The sequence below is a fragment of the Meleagris gallopavo genome, chromosome 1 (genome assembly GCF_905368555.1).
Source record: "Meleagris gallopavo chromosome 1, MGAL_WU_HG_1.1, whole genome shotgun sequence".
Taxonomy (NCBI): Eukaryota; Metazoa; Chordata; class Aves; order Galliformes; family Phasianidae; genus Meleagris; species Meleagris gallopavo.
Window position 1 is genome coordinate 83,884,266 of NC_139404.1, and position 13,582 is coordinate 83,897,847.

The 13,582-nt window shown below is 34.3% G+C and overlaps 1 protein-coding gene across 9 annotated transcripts in view; it reads right to left on the reverse strand.

Annotated features, from left to right (window-relative positions):
* Positions 1-13,582, reverse strand: part of SENP7 (SUMO specific peptidase 7) — a 41,639-nt gene that overhangs the window by 14,972 nt on the left and 13,085 nt on the right. For 3 of the 9 annotated variants that reach the window (XM_085238753.1, XM_010720386.4, XM_085238761.1), the window contains 8 exons: positions 11,520-11,717; positions 9,692-9,889; positions 5,783-5,883; positions 4,870-5,039; positions 3,599-3,941; positions 2,846-3,030; positions 1,965-2,111; positions 661-694 (listed from right to left, as the gene is read on the reverse strand). In XM_085238753.1, coding sequence (XP_085094879.1) covers positions 661-694; positions 1,965-2,111; positions 2,846-3,030; positions 3,599-3,941; positions 4,870-5,039; positions 5,783-5,883; positions 9,692-9,889; positions 11,520-11,717 — 1,376 coding nt within the window. The remainder of the gene's footprint in view (positions 1-660; positions 695-1,964; positions 2,112-2,845; positions 3,031-3,598; positions 3,942-4,869; positions 5,040-5,782; positions 5,884-9,691; positions 9,890-11,519; positions 11,718-13,582) is intronic. The other 6 variants (XM_085238801.1, XM_085238792.1, XM_085238805.1 and 3 more) reach the window with 3 other exon arrangements.

A 13,582-nucleotide genomic window follows, 5' to 3' on the forward strand; every position in this document is an offset into this window, starting at 1 on the left:
GTAACTAACTATTCGTGGCTGTAGAAGAGAAAGCTACATGCTGTAGTATGAATAATTAGAGTTACCACATACTAAAATATATACACCATCGGAATTTATTAAAACTGTAATTGTATATTTCATTCCTGGCACCAGGGAAACCATTTAAATTACATAAAACAAAGTTATCAAACCAAAAATACCAAAAATTTCCTGTTTTCTTTCAGTCAATCCAACCCAGAACTGCTCAGAAAACTTTTCCTGTGAGATACAATAAACCATGCATCATCTTGGGAAAACAGAATGAACGCAAATCTACAGTTACGTTCCTCTTAGCTTTAGTCAACTCATACATTTTTAATAAACCTAAGGGTCTAAAACCCCTGATGTGAAAGGATATACTTGAAATAAATGAAATAGTTACATTTAATACAGTCCAACACTTTGTATAGGCAGGAATGCACAAACAAGGCCACTAAAACGACAAGTTCACTTTAAAAGCACAAAAAGTAGCTATTATCAATGCTTACACTACAGATACCACTACCTCCATTTACTGAAAAATGTTTATTTCAAAAGTGATTCGGTGTCTTTGTGAAAGATTATGAATTTTATAGGCTGAGTATCATGTAATACTCTAAAGATTAAATTTAAAGAAAAGGCTAAATAAGTTTGCCTTACCTTGAAATGGTATTGTAATATACTTGGTCATAAACTGGAATGAGATTGAAAAACAATATAAATGAATTCACTTTTTACAAGTTGAATGTTTTATTACCTCCACATCCTCCCTTATTTATAGTCAAATAAACTTAAAATAATATGCCTAATTTGAGATTTGTCTTTTTCACATAAAACAAAATTCCTAAATGCATATTATGAATTTAAAGAGTTACATTCAGATTCTTTCAAAAAAAAAAAAAAAAAAAAAGATTAACACTTAAAATGAATTTCAGGAGATATCCTTTGATAAAGACTGTCAGCTGCACTACTTGAACGAAGAACACTCTGTAAACTGTCCACACTGGGATGTGACCTTGGTATTTGCACTGATCTTTGAATTAAATGCCTTTAAAATTTCGATGTATATTGTCACTATGTTAGAAAAACTTGGCTAAATAAAGAATGTTTTATCATCACTTTTACTGAAGGGTGTAGTATGTGCTGAGAGAAGAGGTTTCTCTTCCCTTATGTGATATACTGTGGGTATATACAAAGAATAAACTTGTTTGTCCTCCAAGGAAAGCTTTCTACCTAAGTGTTCTATTCCAACTCATCTCTGGAATTACTTTGTCATTTAATATAGGAAATTTCCATGAGATGTTTTCATTACTACATGAGAACTGCTGCACAAAACTGCTGTTTTCTTATTATTGCAAACTACAGTATTTCAAAATGTCTTATTGTAAACAAAAAAGACATTTGTATTCCAACATTTTTTAATTTCTATACATACAATGAGCCTGTTCAAAGATCTATATAAGTTCCCACAGTTGGTACTGCAATTAGAGTACACCTTCACTTATATTTCTACACTTTGTTGAGCAGCAATTAATGCTTTTAGTTATCATTTTACAGCTCTCTGAAGCTACAAACAATTTTCTGTTTAAATGGCAAGATTAATGCATATTGTACATGTGAACTATAATTATCTTATTCTAGTATCTGTATTATTTTTAAGAAAATTAATTTCATTTCCAATTGACATCTACTCTACCACAGCCATTATTTGCTGTTACAATTCACAAAAAACTGCCCCAAAATGATTTCTGTCCCACAGCATTTACCAGAATCTTTACCTCTGAAAACTAGAACTACACAAAATTTCTACTGACAACAATCCAAACATACAAATATCTTTCAGCCAAAGCAATTTGATGTAATGATAATCAAAAAGTGCATCCACACTAAATTCCACTGGCTTTATTTAAACAGAATTTTGTTTTTTAAATATTCTCAAATGTAACCATAATAGACAAACTTACCCTAACAGGACCTGTTGATGACCATTTAAAATTCCCAATGTACAGGCTTTCAAATTCAAAGTCTAATCTTGGTTTCATTTGTTCACTATGTATGGTTCCAGAAGGCAAGTTGGAAGGACATTTATCTTCATCTGACTTTGTTAAAAGCTGAGGGAAAAAAATGGAGGGGGTATATGAGCTTCTTTAAATGAGTTCTTTCCATTCTGTAGTCCTACATATTCTCTTTATGTTTTTAAGAACTTATTCACAAATTGCATAATAGAAACAGTACATGTTATCACAGTCGTTACCAACTATCTCCTCGAGGGCTGAATAGTATCTTACTCTGATCTCCAAATGCCAAGACATAACCCGGACTCTTTGCCATCTATATCCAAGCAAAAACTCAAACAATGGAGCAACAGGAAATACTCTCCTTTTGATATCAAAAGTATAGATCCAATTCAATGCTTATTACAGTAACAATGCATTTGTAAGACAAAGAATGATGACTCTCCTGGCCTGTTTTGAAATTACAAATATATACCAAATTCAGGTCAAACAAAGCAAAACAAGACTCATTAAGTCCAAAACATGGCAACTGTTGTTAGGTTTAGATTCAAATTCCACTGCTAGCCACATAGGAAATGGAACTTCACCTCACCTCTTTCTGCTGTCCAGAGAGTTGTTTTAATTTCTCCATGCAGCAAAAGTTAGAACAGAGGATCAGAAAACAAGAGAAACAACTACGAAAAAAGTACTACAGCTACTGTTTGGTTGTGACTAGTCCATATCTGCTCTAATCATTTCACAGTTGTCCCACAACATGCAAGAAAAAATAAACAGCAAATAAATAAATGAATACTCTGACATAACAATACATAGCTCAAAAACTGCACTACCTGTTCTGTGTGACTTTCCACATTATCTTCCAATAGCTTTTCAGAGAAATGGTCATCAGACTGTTGGTCTATTTCTTGAACATCAGTAATACTATCCTGCAGTTGTTCCATGCATTTTGGTTCAGAAAGTCCTTCTTCATCCTTTGGTTCAGAAGATCTGTCTTCATCATCACTGGAGAGGACAACTGAAGAGTAAAAAAATATATACATTTATTACAAGATCCAGACTTGAGAATATCTCATTGCAGATTTCAGATGAGCAAAAAGCTCTTTCTCTTCCAGTATATAATACTGAAGTATGTTATTCCAGCCAGCCAAAGGCTGTGTGTATGAAGGTGTCTGTAAGAAGTAGTTTTCTATCTTTACTATCACTTTGTATCTCTTCTTCAAAACTGCTTGACTCCCAAAAGAGACAAGCAACAAAATATCTGCTTCAACAACAACAAAAGTATTTGACTCAATTCAATTCAAATATTATTAAAACATCCAAGATTGATTTTCTATATTTTCAAAGCCAGCTGCAGAATACAGACTGGAATTTGAAAATCCTGCTCTCAGCTCTGTTTATCAAGTACAAAATGCTCTGCACTCTGCTAGACTGAACTGGGCACTGTTCTCTGATCTGCATAATGCATTGTGAACAACACAATATGTGTCCTCAATCTTTGACTGTATATATTTCAACTAGTCAATCATGAATGAGTCCCTAAGCATGCCAATAATAAATCTCAGCAACACAGTTACAGTACATACTTGGATCAGCTGAAACAAGTGGCCGATTACTCCTGCAGATTCTGTTCTTCAACTTGTTCACGTACTGTGATGTGTCCATGTTTACCTTTCTGATGGTACTAACTCGAGGTGAAACACTAGTGGTAAGCTGTTTTTCTGACAAGTTTCTGGAAGGAGACTCAGAGCCAGCCTCCTCTGAACAGCAGTGAACAGGTCTTAATTGCTTACTGGTAGGAGTGCCTTTACAGTTTCTCTCCAATGTCTGAGCAAAGCAATCCTGCACCAGGTTAGATTTGTGATCTTGTTCATTCTCACAGGGAATTCTGCAGCCAGAAGAGCGAGTTGAGCTTAATCTTTGCTCTTTCTAGAAAACAGGAATCAAAGGATGTTTATTTATTCCTTAATCTTTCTACGCTGGTTCAGACTAGTAATAACTGAAACTTTGCTACATTCTACATAAAATACGTAATCATAGCTTAAGGAGACTGCCGTTAGAGTTGAAGACAGTGTAATTTCTTTCTCCCTCTATTTCTTACTACAAACAGATATGGGAGACAACCTGTTCAAAGCCTACTCAAAACTGCTTCAAACTGAACAAGAAACTATTTCCGATTTTCAGTTACTCTCCCAGAATTTGTTGATGAACGACCAAGCAACAGCAACATTTGTTACTTTGCAAATGTGTGCTTTGGTCAACTACCTACTTCTGTAAGTTTTTAATCAGAAAGTCACAGATCTACCTTTATCATATTCAAAAGCTTAAATAGAAACCATAACATTTACTTGACTGATTCAGTCAGCCTCTCCTTTTTTCCTTTTTTTTTTTTTTCCTCCAAATCTTATTAACTGAAAAGAATAAAACTTTAGGGAAAGGTATGGTAGACAAAGGAGGAAGAAGGAATATGGCATCCACAAAATTTCAGTAACTCCAGGTATACTTTGCAAGTCTTGTACCAAAATTTCCTAATCAGTTCTATACCATCCATGAAAGAAACATAAGTACCTAGATTTCTTATTTCCAATTTTGTTTTCCTCCATGCTCTGCTCTGAAGGAAATGTCATCTTTCATCCTTTGTGACCTTTCTGCTACAACAACCATATACTGATATTGCGAACAGAAGAACCTACATTCACTCTTCTCGATGCACCACTAAACTCCTTTATTGTAACAATATTGGTTGGTACAACTCTCATATTTTGGATCTTGCTACTGGTCTACAGAAGCACTCATGCACACTTAGTGTGGGCACATATACACACAAGCATAAACATTAAAATTAAACACAACTTACAGACTGTAGAAGCAATTTTTCTGGAATGTGTTCTTTACAATCATCAGAAATATGGCCACTAAATCTTCTTTTCCTTTTCTCAGAATCCAAAGAGCTTGATCCCTTCCAACTAGGAGAGGTAGTGTTCATGTTTTTTCTCTTCTTATCCAGTTCATCAGAGCTCTTGTTTTCTGTGTCAGAAAATAAGTAATTTAAGGGGTTATCCTTAAAAACTGTTGTATTTCTTCATATTTGTTATGTTTTATATAAAATGCATGGAACTAGACACCTTCCACAGAAGATAGTTTTTCTCTTTCACAATTGCATGTGGTTGCCGGAATATGTTCCCTAACATTGTATACTATGTTACCACAAGAATTGATGAGGATGTAGCTAAATTTAGAATTCCCACATATGGATTAACACTCTATATTCCACAGATTTTCTCTTCGTTTCTGCTGGATGCAACATTCTGCAATTCTTGCTCAAGTCAGCAAATACTACTAAACAGTGTTCAAAAGATTGCATATTCCCCCTAGAGGATCAGCAGAGAACTCATTATTTTCAATAAGAAAAAAACAAAAATTTAACAAATTTCAGTAGGAATCGCAATTTGAGAATTAATATATTCAATTCTTGACTATAAAAGGTTTTTTTAATATATAAAATCATTATTTAACGGTGTAGTTAGGCTTCTCTCAGTTACCTTTTGTTCACAGATCTGATTCACCATTGGTTAATTCTTATTTAAAGACATTGTTACTTGATATATTTTAACATGCTTGTAAAAACTTGGCTATGGGGAAACATATAATTCATGCAAAAAACAATTTGTTTATTTCTCTGCTCTCCTCATAATACCAGACTAAATAAAGACCCCCAAAAAACTCCCAGCAATTCATATTTAAATGCTAGATTATTGCTCACTACAAACCTTTCTTCTCCAGCTTTCGTCTTCTAAAAGTCAAGACAACGTTACCTCTTTCTGGTTCCTTAGAAAGATTGCCATCTGACTTTGTCAAGCAATGCTCTGACCTGTGAAGAACATGAATGAAAACTTATCTTTAATTTTGAAAGAATACTGAATAAGAATCTCAGCAGAAACAAGTTAGTTAGACAAACTTTTACCTCTCTGACAAGCACGTGGAGCTTGGCAAATGAAATGCAAACTAATCCAGTTCCCATTATGAAAATATTAAGATACTCTGACATAACTAACGAAATGAAGGCAAGGAATGAAGATCTGACATGCTTGACATCAGACAGTGAAATATTATTTTGCAGCAAAGCATGACTGCCATGAGAACATAAAACAAATTTTTAAAAGAGAAGAAGTCAGCTGATTGTATCCTTGCCTTTGTCATGAATGCAGTAGGAATGAAGCAAAGTAGTATATTTTTTATTTAGATTTAGAATTGATAATAGAGTCCACTGGATAAGTTCCTGCAACGAGAAGAGACTTGAAATAGAAATTCCTGCTCAAAAGAGCCTGAAACAGTAATTTTGAAAGAGAGTAAAGGAAGGTGAAAGGATGTGAAAGAGAAAGAAACAGAAAAGAAAGAGACAGAATCTACAGTATGGAGAACTAGAAAACCTACAGGAGTTCATCTGAGTTTGTAATCTCCTTCAAAAAAGAAAAACATCCAAGAAAGTAATCAGTTGATGTTTTTGCTGTTGATTGTGTTTGTTTTTAATAAACTGGAGAATTTACTCAGGATGCACTGGTAGCTTGAACATTATGACATCCGTACATTTGAGTCTGGACCTTGTAAATATACCTTTATAATATACCTATAGCCACAGATTTAAAAAGTCTACATAGCCATACTTTGGTTTCTAGCATACGCACTATGATACCATATTTAATTATATGTTCATATTATATTTTCTTAGAGAAACTTAATTCCATTCAGTATACAAGACTTCTCTTATGAAAATGTAATAGCAAACTAACCTTTGTGACCTCTCCTTTATTTGCTGAGAGTGTTGGAAGGTAAGAAAATAATTTAAGATTTCATAGATAAAGCACTTTAATGCTGCTCTGGAAAACTCATTCAATTTCTCCTTTTGTCATATCCTTTAGTACAAAATGATTTGGGTTAATAATTTTATAATGTGCTGAACTTGGAATTTTGCAGTCCAATTTGCAAAGAGCTAACTGATGATCCTAACAACTGAAATCACAAATAGCTGAGTTCAGACAAGAACATCATGAAACACAGGAAAAAATACTCTTGACATCTTTAACTAGAGAGTCAAAATCATTTCTGAACAGCTGCCTAATCTTCAGTGCCATATGTGTAAACTGCAGTATCACAGCTTTTTGGGAATGCTGTGAAGATACACAGATGTCCGGACTGCTCTGATATTACAGTGCTGAATGCTACATAATCACCATGAAGAAATCACTAATTCTCTTTTGATTCATGATGAACCACAAATGTGTCCATATGCACAAAAAGTGTAAATGCATAGAAGCAATATTATTCTCTCTGTATTTGAAAAAGACAAAGTCTTCCATAGATGAGGCAGCTCTAGTTATGGAATAGCTACCTTACTGCAGAAAACCTATTTTGGAACCAATGTATCTCTCAATTTATATGCTTGTATGCAGAACTACTATTTAATCTGACTGCTTTGAATGATGATACTTGAGTTGTTCTCAACATCCATGAGAACTAACTATGAAATAAATCTATCAACAACCCTAAGTTTCTTTATATTTAACACTCACCTTAAATTCATTATAATGACCATGACTTAAACAAATGCATTTCACACTAGTTGCAGTGAAAAAGCAATGCAAAATCCACTAATTCTTTAACATCAAAAGGAAGAAAGGAAACGGGGAACTCGCATCAAATTCTAGTTGACTGAAAAAGGTTAACTTATTACCACCCTGTTTTGATAACACACAATTCTTTGACTTAATCTGTGATTTTCGCAGTACAACAAAGGAACAATTTTCAGTAAGGATGAGCCCATATTCTAGCTATTTTGATGGAACCAGAGAATGTCAAATGGCCACATATGTATATTCATAAGGGGGGAGCTTTTGATCTGCTCTGAGAGAAAAGGCCTCTACAGAATCAATGCCAAGTGTATTCTAAATGCAGACATTAACTACTGAAAGGTGACAAGGATCAAACTATGTCTTTGTTGGAAATAATCATAAATTCTCCATTTCCCATGTAGTACCTATTAAAACTTGCACTAATACCCCAAGGTCCCAGAGAGGGTTGGGGGGAGGGAGAGGTGCAAAATCCTCCTAACATTCCTGCTTTCTAGTAACAAGTTTTTCACTTCACACATTAGTGGGATAGAAATTTAATCCTTCAACACCAAATCTAAAATAAGATGAGTAAATCACGTACTAAAAAAAACTGATATAGACCCTTTTTAGTCAAAAAGATGTTAACTAAAAGTACAGATTTTATTTAATCTATATAAACATATATCTAGTTCCATACCTATCTAAAAAGTCTGAACTTTAATGGTATATCTCTAATGAATTTCTGTCACTGGGCATTATTCTCTTCACAGGTTTATGTAGAGCAGAACAGTTATCAGCTATTTCAGTCCTGAAGAGTTCAAAGCCATTTTTGTACTTTGTACTAAAACTGAACAGCCAGCCTTCAATTATGAGCATGAAAAACTACACAAGATGCTTCCCTAGGTTTGGAGAATAATATTTAAAAGTTTATGCTTTTCTTTCTACGAATGCACTAAGTCCTTTAGTCCAAAAGAATGCCAAGAAGAAAAATAGAATTCTAAAAATTAAAGATTTTAAATATTTTGTACAGCAAAGTGATAACAACAGAAAATTCCAAACTCGTCAACACTTAGTCGGTCCCAAGTTATGAAAAGATGTCTTAGCAACAAATGACATACTTCTGGAGTGACACTTAACAGACACTTTAATGAAGTGCTCTAACTCTCTTATTTAAATTGCAACTTTGTCAGATTAATTTAACTAGTAACTGAGATCCCAACAGTAAAAGAGAAAGCAATTCCTATAATTCAGGTTCTCAATCAAGTTCATCTATCAGAATGAAGAGTAAGACTTAATTTTCTCAAGAATGCGTAGGATTTCTTATAGCTAGAAACTGTTGATTATTCCTGCAGTCACCAGTCGTTCTTCTTTTCCCTTCTCATTCTATTTTTCCACATAGATTTCTTGCTATTTGTTTCTGTGAATACTTTGCTACTGAGCAAAGGCCGTAAAGGAAGATACAGTCATAAAAGGCAGGAGCTTACTCCAAGTTCAAATGTCATCCTGGACTGAAACAAACACTGTGTAATTCAACTATCTGCTAGTATAGCACTTCAACTTTGCTATGACAGTCAACGTAAACATCAGAAAGAAAAAAAAAAACATATGCTAGGCGACGAGATATACACACATACAGTCCTTAAACTGTGCCAGTCTGTTGATGAGACTGCGACCCCTGGTGGATTAATGAGAAAAGAAATGAACAAAGAGAAATTTGCCAAAACTTTGCAAAGTTAATTGAAACTGTGGAAGAACATATTAAAAGCAGCAGCAAAGCAAGAGTGAAATATGTTTGAATTACATGGCAACCCTCACAAATCAAAAACACTGATCTATCAAAAATGGAAATTCCTTCTACGAGAGAAAAGTAGCCCATTAATATCTGATACAGCACAAATGAGAATAAATGCAAAGTTAAAATGGTTTGTCGTAGATGTTAGTTTTCATTCAAGAACACTGAAATGCTTCAAAGCAGGAATATCATTAAAAATTGTTTCAGGGCAGTTCTTCTCCATTGTGAAGCTGTATCATTTCAGGAAGACTGAAAAAAATCAGCATGGAGTAACATACCTTTCAGACAGAAAAGAACTTTCATGAGGAGAACTTAATATTTGACATGTTTGTGCGCTGGCAACAGATGATGAAGCTAGTTGACCCAATTGTAATTTCTCAGCATCAGATAAATTAGAATCAATTAATATGTGACTGTCCACGTATTTCCTTCCAATTCTCGTCCTCAGGACATTCGTCAAGATAACTTGAGGTTGCCTGCCATATATATATAACAGTAAATCATAAATACCACACTGAGATCTAGAGAAAGAAGTTTCATGTTATATTAATGCATCTTAGAGGCTGGATGATCTCCAAAATCAGCGAACATCATTACTCTTTTCTCAATCTTATGTCAGTTAGAGACATAAAACAAAATCCCATTATGGAAATTAAAATCCAGAGTAAGCAGATAAACAGAAAATATACAAGTCAGAATCCATACAGCGAAAGGCCAATGAGATAATTTCAACTTAACCAGATACAATTCACACTACATTGCTCCTAATACCTCATTAAAGTAAAATAAAATTTAATAACTCATGTCTATCTCTAAGTAGTTTCGAACAATAGCTGTATACATTTCTCTCAATTCTGGAGCAAGCAATCTTGATTTTCCTGTGAACAAGAAGCCTCCAGTAAAACAAACTGAACTCTCCCAAGCAATTATTCAGTAGGTAAAAAGCAGCACATGCACAAGAAGTTAGCATTAGAGTTTGTTCCCTTCCTCAACCTGCAGGTGACATTGTACAATACAGCAAAAGCAAGGCTCAGAAAAAAATCTTTTAAGTGTTAGAAGAGACAATCACAAAAATAAGCTAACTAAAAATATGGACACACAACTGTCCACTTGACCACAAACATAAGCAGCAGCACAAATTATTTCACATTATGCAACTAAAGCTGGCTTGTTTTATAGCCTTTGACTTATTTCCCTTTTCTCTGTCAAACTAGGATTTAAATTCTACAAATTCCATTCCAAGTTATTTAGGATTACAACGTATCATCATGATATTTTTGCCATGACAAACAACGTTGTCTTTTGGGTATCTACTGAGTAATTCTCTTGTCTTCACAAAGTACGCTCCAGTATAGACTCCATGGAGGGGAGTGCTCAGATCTCTTCCTTCACTGAGATGTAAACCTAATTTTAATCAGGAGGCTATATTAAGAACAAGCTGTTGCAGAGGCCTACAGGTGAAATGCAATGATTTATTATTATAAATATGATATAATGGAAGTCTGATGCAAAAGAATATCACAGTCTGGATGCAAACTCCAATTAAGGAAGTCCATTATCAGAAGCTCAGAGAGAAACATGAGTGAAAAAGACATTAACTTTAGCCATATGTTTCCTAGACAGCTGCAACTGACCACTGTCTAAGGAAAAGAGATACTAGACTTGATATACTTCTCTTCTGATCTTTCTGCCTGTTTTTATATTTTCATAACTGGTCTGAAACAGTGACAATACATTCCCAACCTTGCCCAATAAAGAAGGTCATTAAATGCAAATGTGTTCTCCTTTTCCCAATAAGTAAAAAGTAAAAAAAAAACAAACTATTTTTTGAATGTCTAATGACTGAAACAGAATGAACTGATCTTGCCAGTACAGGATCACCAACAAGCCAACTGATCAGAAATCTCATTACAGTGCACCTGGCACCATCTCTCTCATAGATTATCAAAAGGAAGTAGATGCAATGGAATTCAATCAAGTCAGATGACATAAGAACGTGAATAAAAATGAACACGACAGCTGTGATACAACATAGAATACCTTCTCATGAAAAACAACTGCAAGCAAAATGATTTTGTTTAGTGATATAAGGCAAAGACAACATACCTTTTAGACAGAAAAGGGCTGTGGAGAGCAGGGTTTAAAATTTGCCATATCTTTAGGCTGGCAACAGATGATGAGGGTGGTTGATTTGACTGCAGCTTGCCAGCATCAGAAAAATTAGCATCAGTTTTAGGTTGTGCTTGTGTGTATTTTCTTCCTATTTTCGTCCTCAGGACATTCGTCAAGATAACTTTGGGTTGCCTGCCATGCATATAATAATAAATTAATAATAGGGTGTTGAGAGCTTGTTAAGTCACACGAATGCAGCAAAGCTTTTCCATGAGTTTCCTGTCTCTGCATCATATCTTATATCTTCAGTAGTATTGACGCCATTTTCCCAGCAATTTACAAAGTAATTCTCTCTGTAGGAAACAAATTATAACTGCATCTCTTATCAGCATATCTTTTCAGGGTTTCTTCTTCTATTATCAATGACTGATTGATCTGTGTATGATTATGAAGTGGTAAACCTTCCATGTAGGGGCAAGGAAATTTCAGTACTTATTTCTTATTGCGAAATGTCAGAAGTGGAGTCATAATGGCCTTCTAAACTATTCTGAAAGTATACACTTGAGTATTTTCAGGGTACAACATTAACCACTCATATTGTGGCATTTTGTTTTAGATCGTTACTATTGGTTTCCATATCAAAATTCAGAATACAATATTGCTGTAAAATAAAATCAAATAAGATATAGTTGACAGTTTTGAAGCTTCAACTGATGATGTTTCTTCAATTTCACTACAGAAATAGCAAACAATTATGAACTACTAAGTTAATGAAAACTCCCTGTTAAGGGTCTTTAAACAAGAATTAAATATGTATCAAGGCCAGTAACTTGAACAGTTTTCTTTAAGCTGACAAGTATTACATACCATAGATGATTTATCAGCATTTATCCTAGATTGCTGACTACAATTTCAAACAAGTGAGAATTGGACCTGTTTTATCAGGGCTGTTTATAAGAGCACACATACAAGCTCAAGCTCATAAGACTACCAATGTAAGAACTCCCTTCTCTCTTGCAATTTCTTGCCTATTCTAAATTGCTCACCTTCTTTTAAGCTATAGAAAGTTTTACTGTTCACATAGCTTTTACATGCTACAGCAGTATTTCTGGGTTGCTATTGCTCAGTGGGTTAACAACTGTTGTGCCAGTGATGAGCTGCATTCTCATCAACAGAACAGTCATATTGTACCAGGTGGTAAACAGATCAACTGGCAAGAAAATTACAGAAGAACAGGTATGTTTGAACGTTAAATATATATATATATATTTATATATATGGAACTGCTACACTGATGAAATGTGAACAGGGAAGTGTTTCACAAAATCCTTCTGTTTCACTCTTGCATGAGTTGCTGCATGTTGAGATTTCTTTTCCCTTGTTACTTGCCATGTTAATACACAACCTCTCAATGAACAAAAAGGTCAATAAGCTTCCTATGCACAGTCTGCAAAACCTGCATGTAAACTACGACTGCTGATCAATTTTAGTCAGATCTCTGCATCACTGAATGCACAATGAGCTGCTGTCATCAAGAGCTCTTCCAATGAACTTCCTGAACTAGTAGTATAATGTTTTTATAATCACATACCCCATCAGCAAGAGTATTTTGAGCATACAGAAACCACAGTGTTTATTTAACTGTGAATTACATAGATGTACTACTGTACTAATATGTTAGTAATAGAAATTTTAAAACGAAATAAACAACAACCTTTTTTAAAATTTATTAATGGTATAAACAATACTTGTTCCTGCATGCCAACGGATTGCCCTGTGGGCATGAAAACCACTTTGGAGACAACTGCCCTACACAACAGACACAGAACTTAAGTAATTCCAATTCAAAACTAAGTAATTTTAGCTCAAACAAAGGCAGCTTCCTTCACTCTCTAGGATTCCCTTAGAATTTTCCCAGAGGAAAATGAAACGGCCAAAAAGTACTGAGACTTTGGCTGAGATATAATTAATTTTATTCAGTAGCTCTTATGATGTTATGTTTCAGATTTCTGATTAAAAAATGTTGGTAACGCACCAATATTTTACTTGTTGTTTAA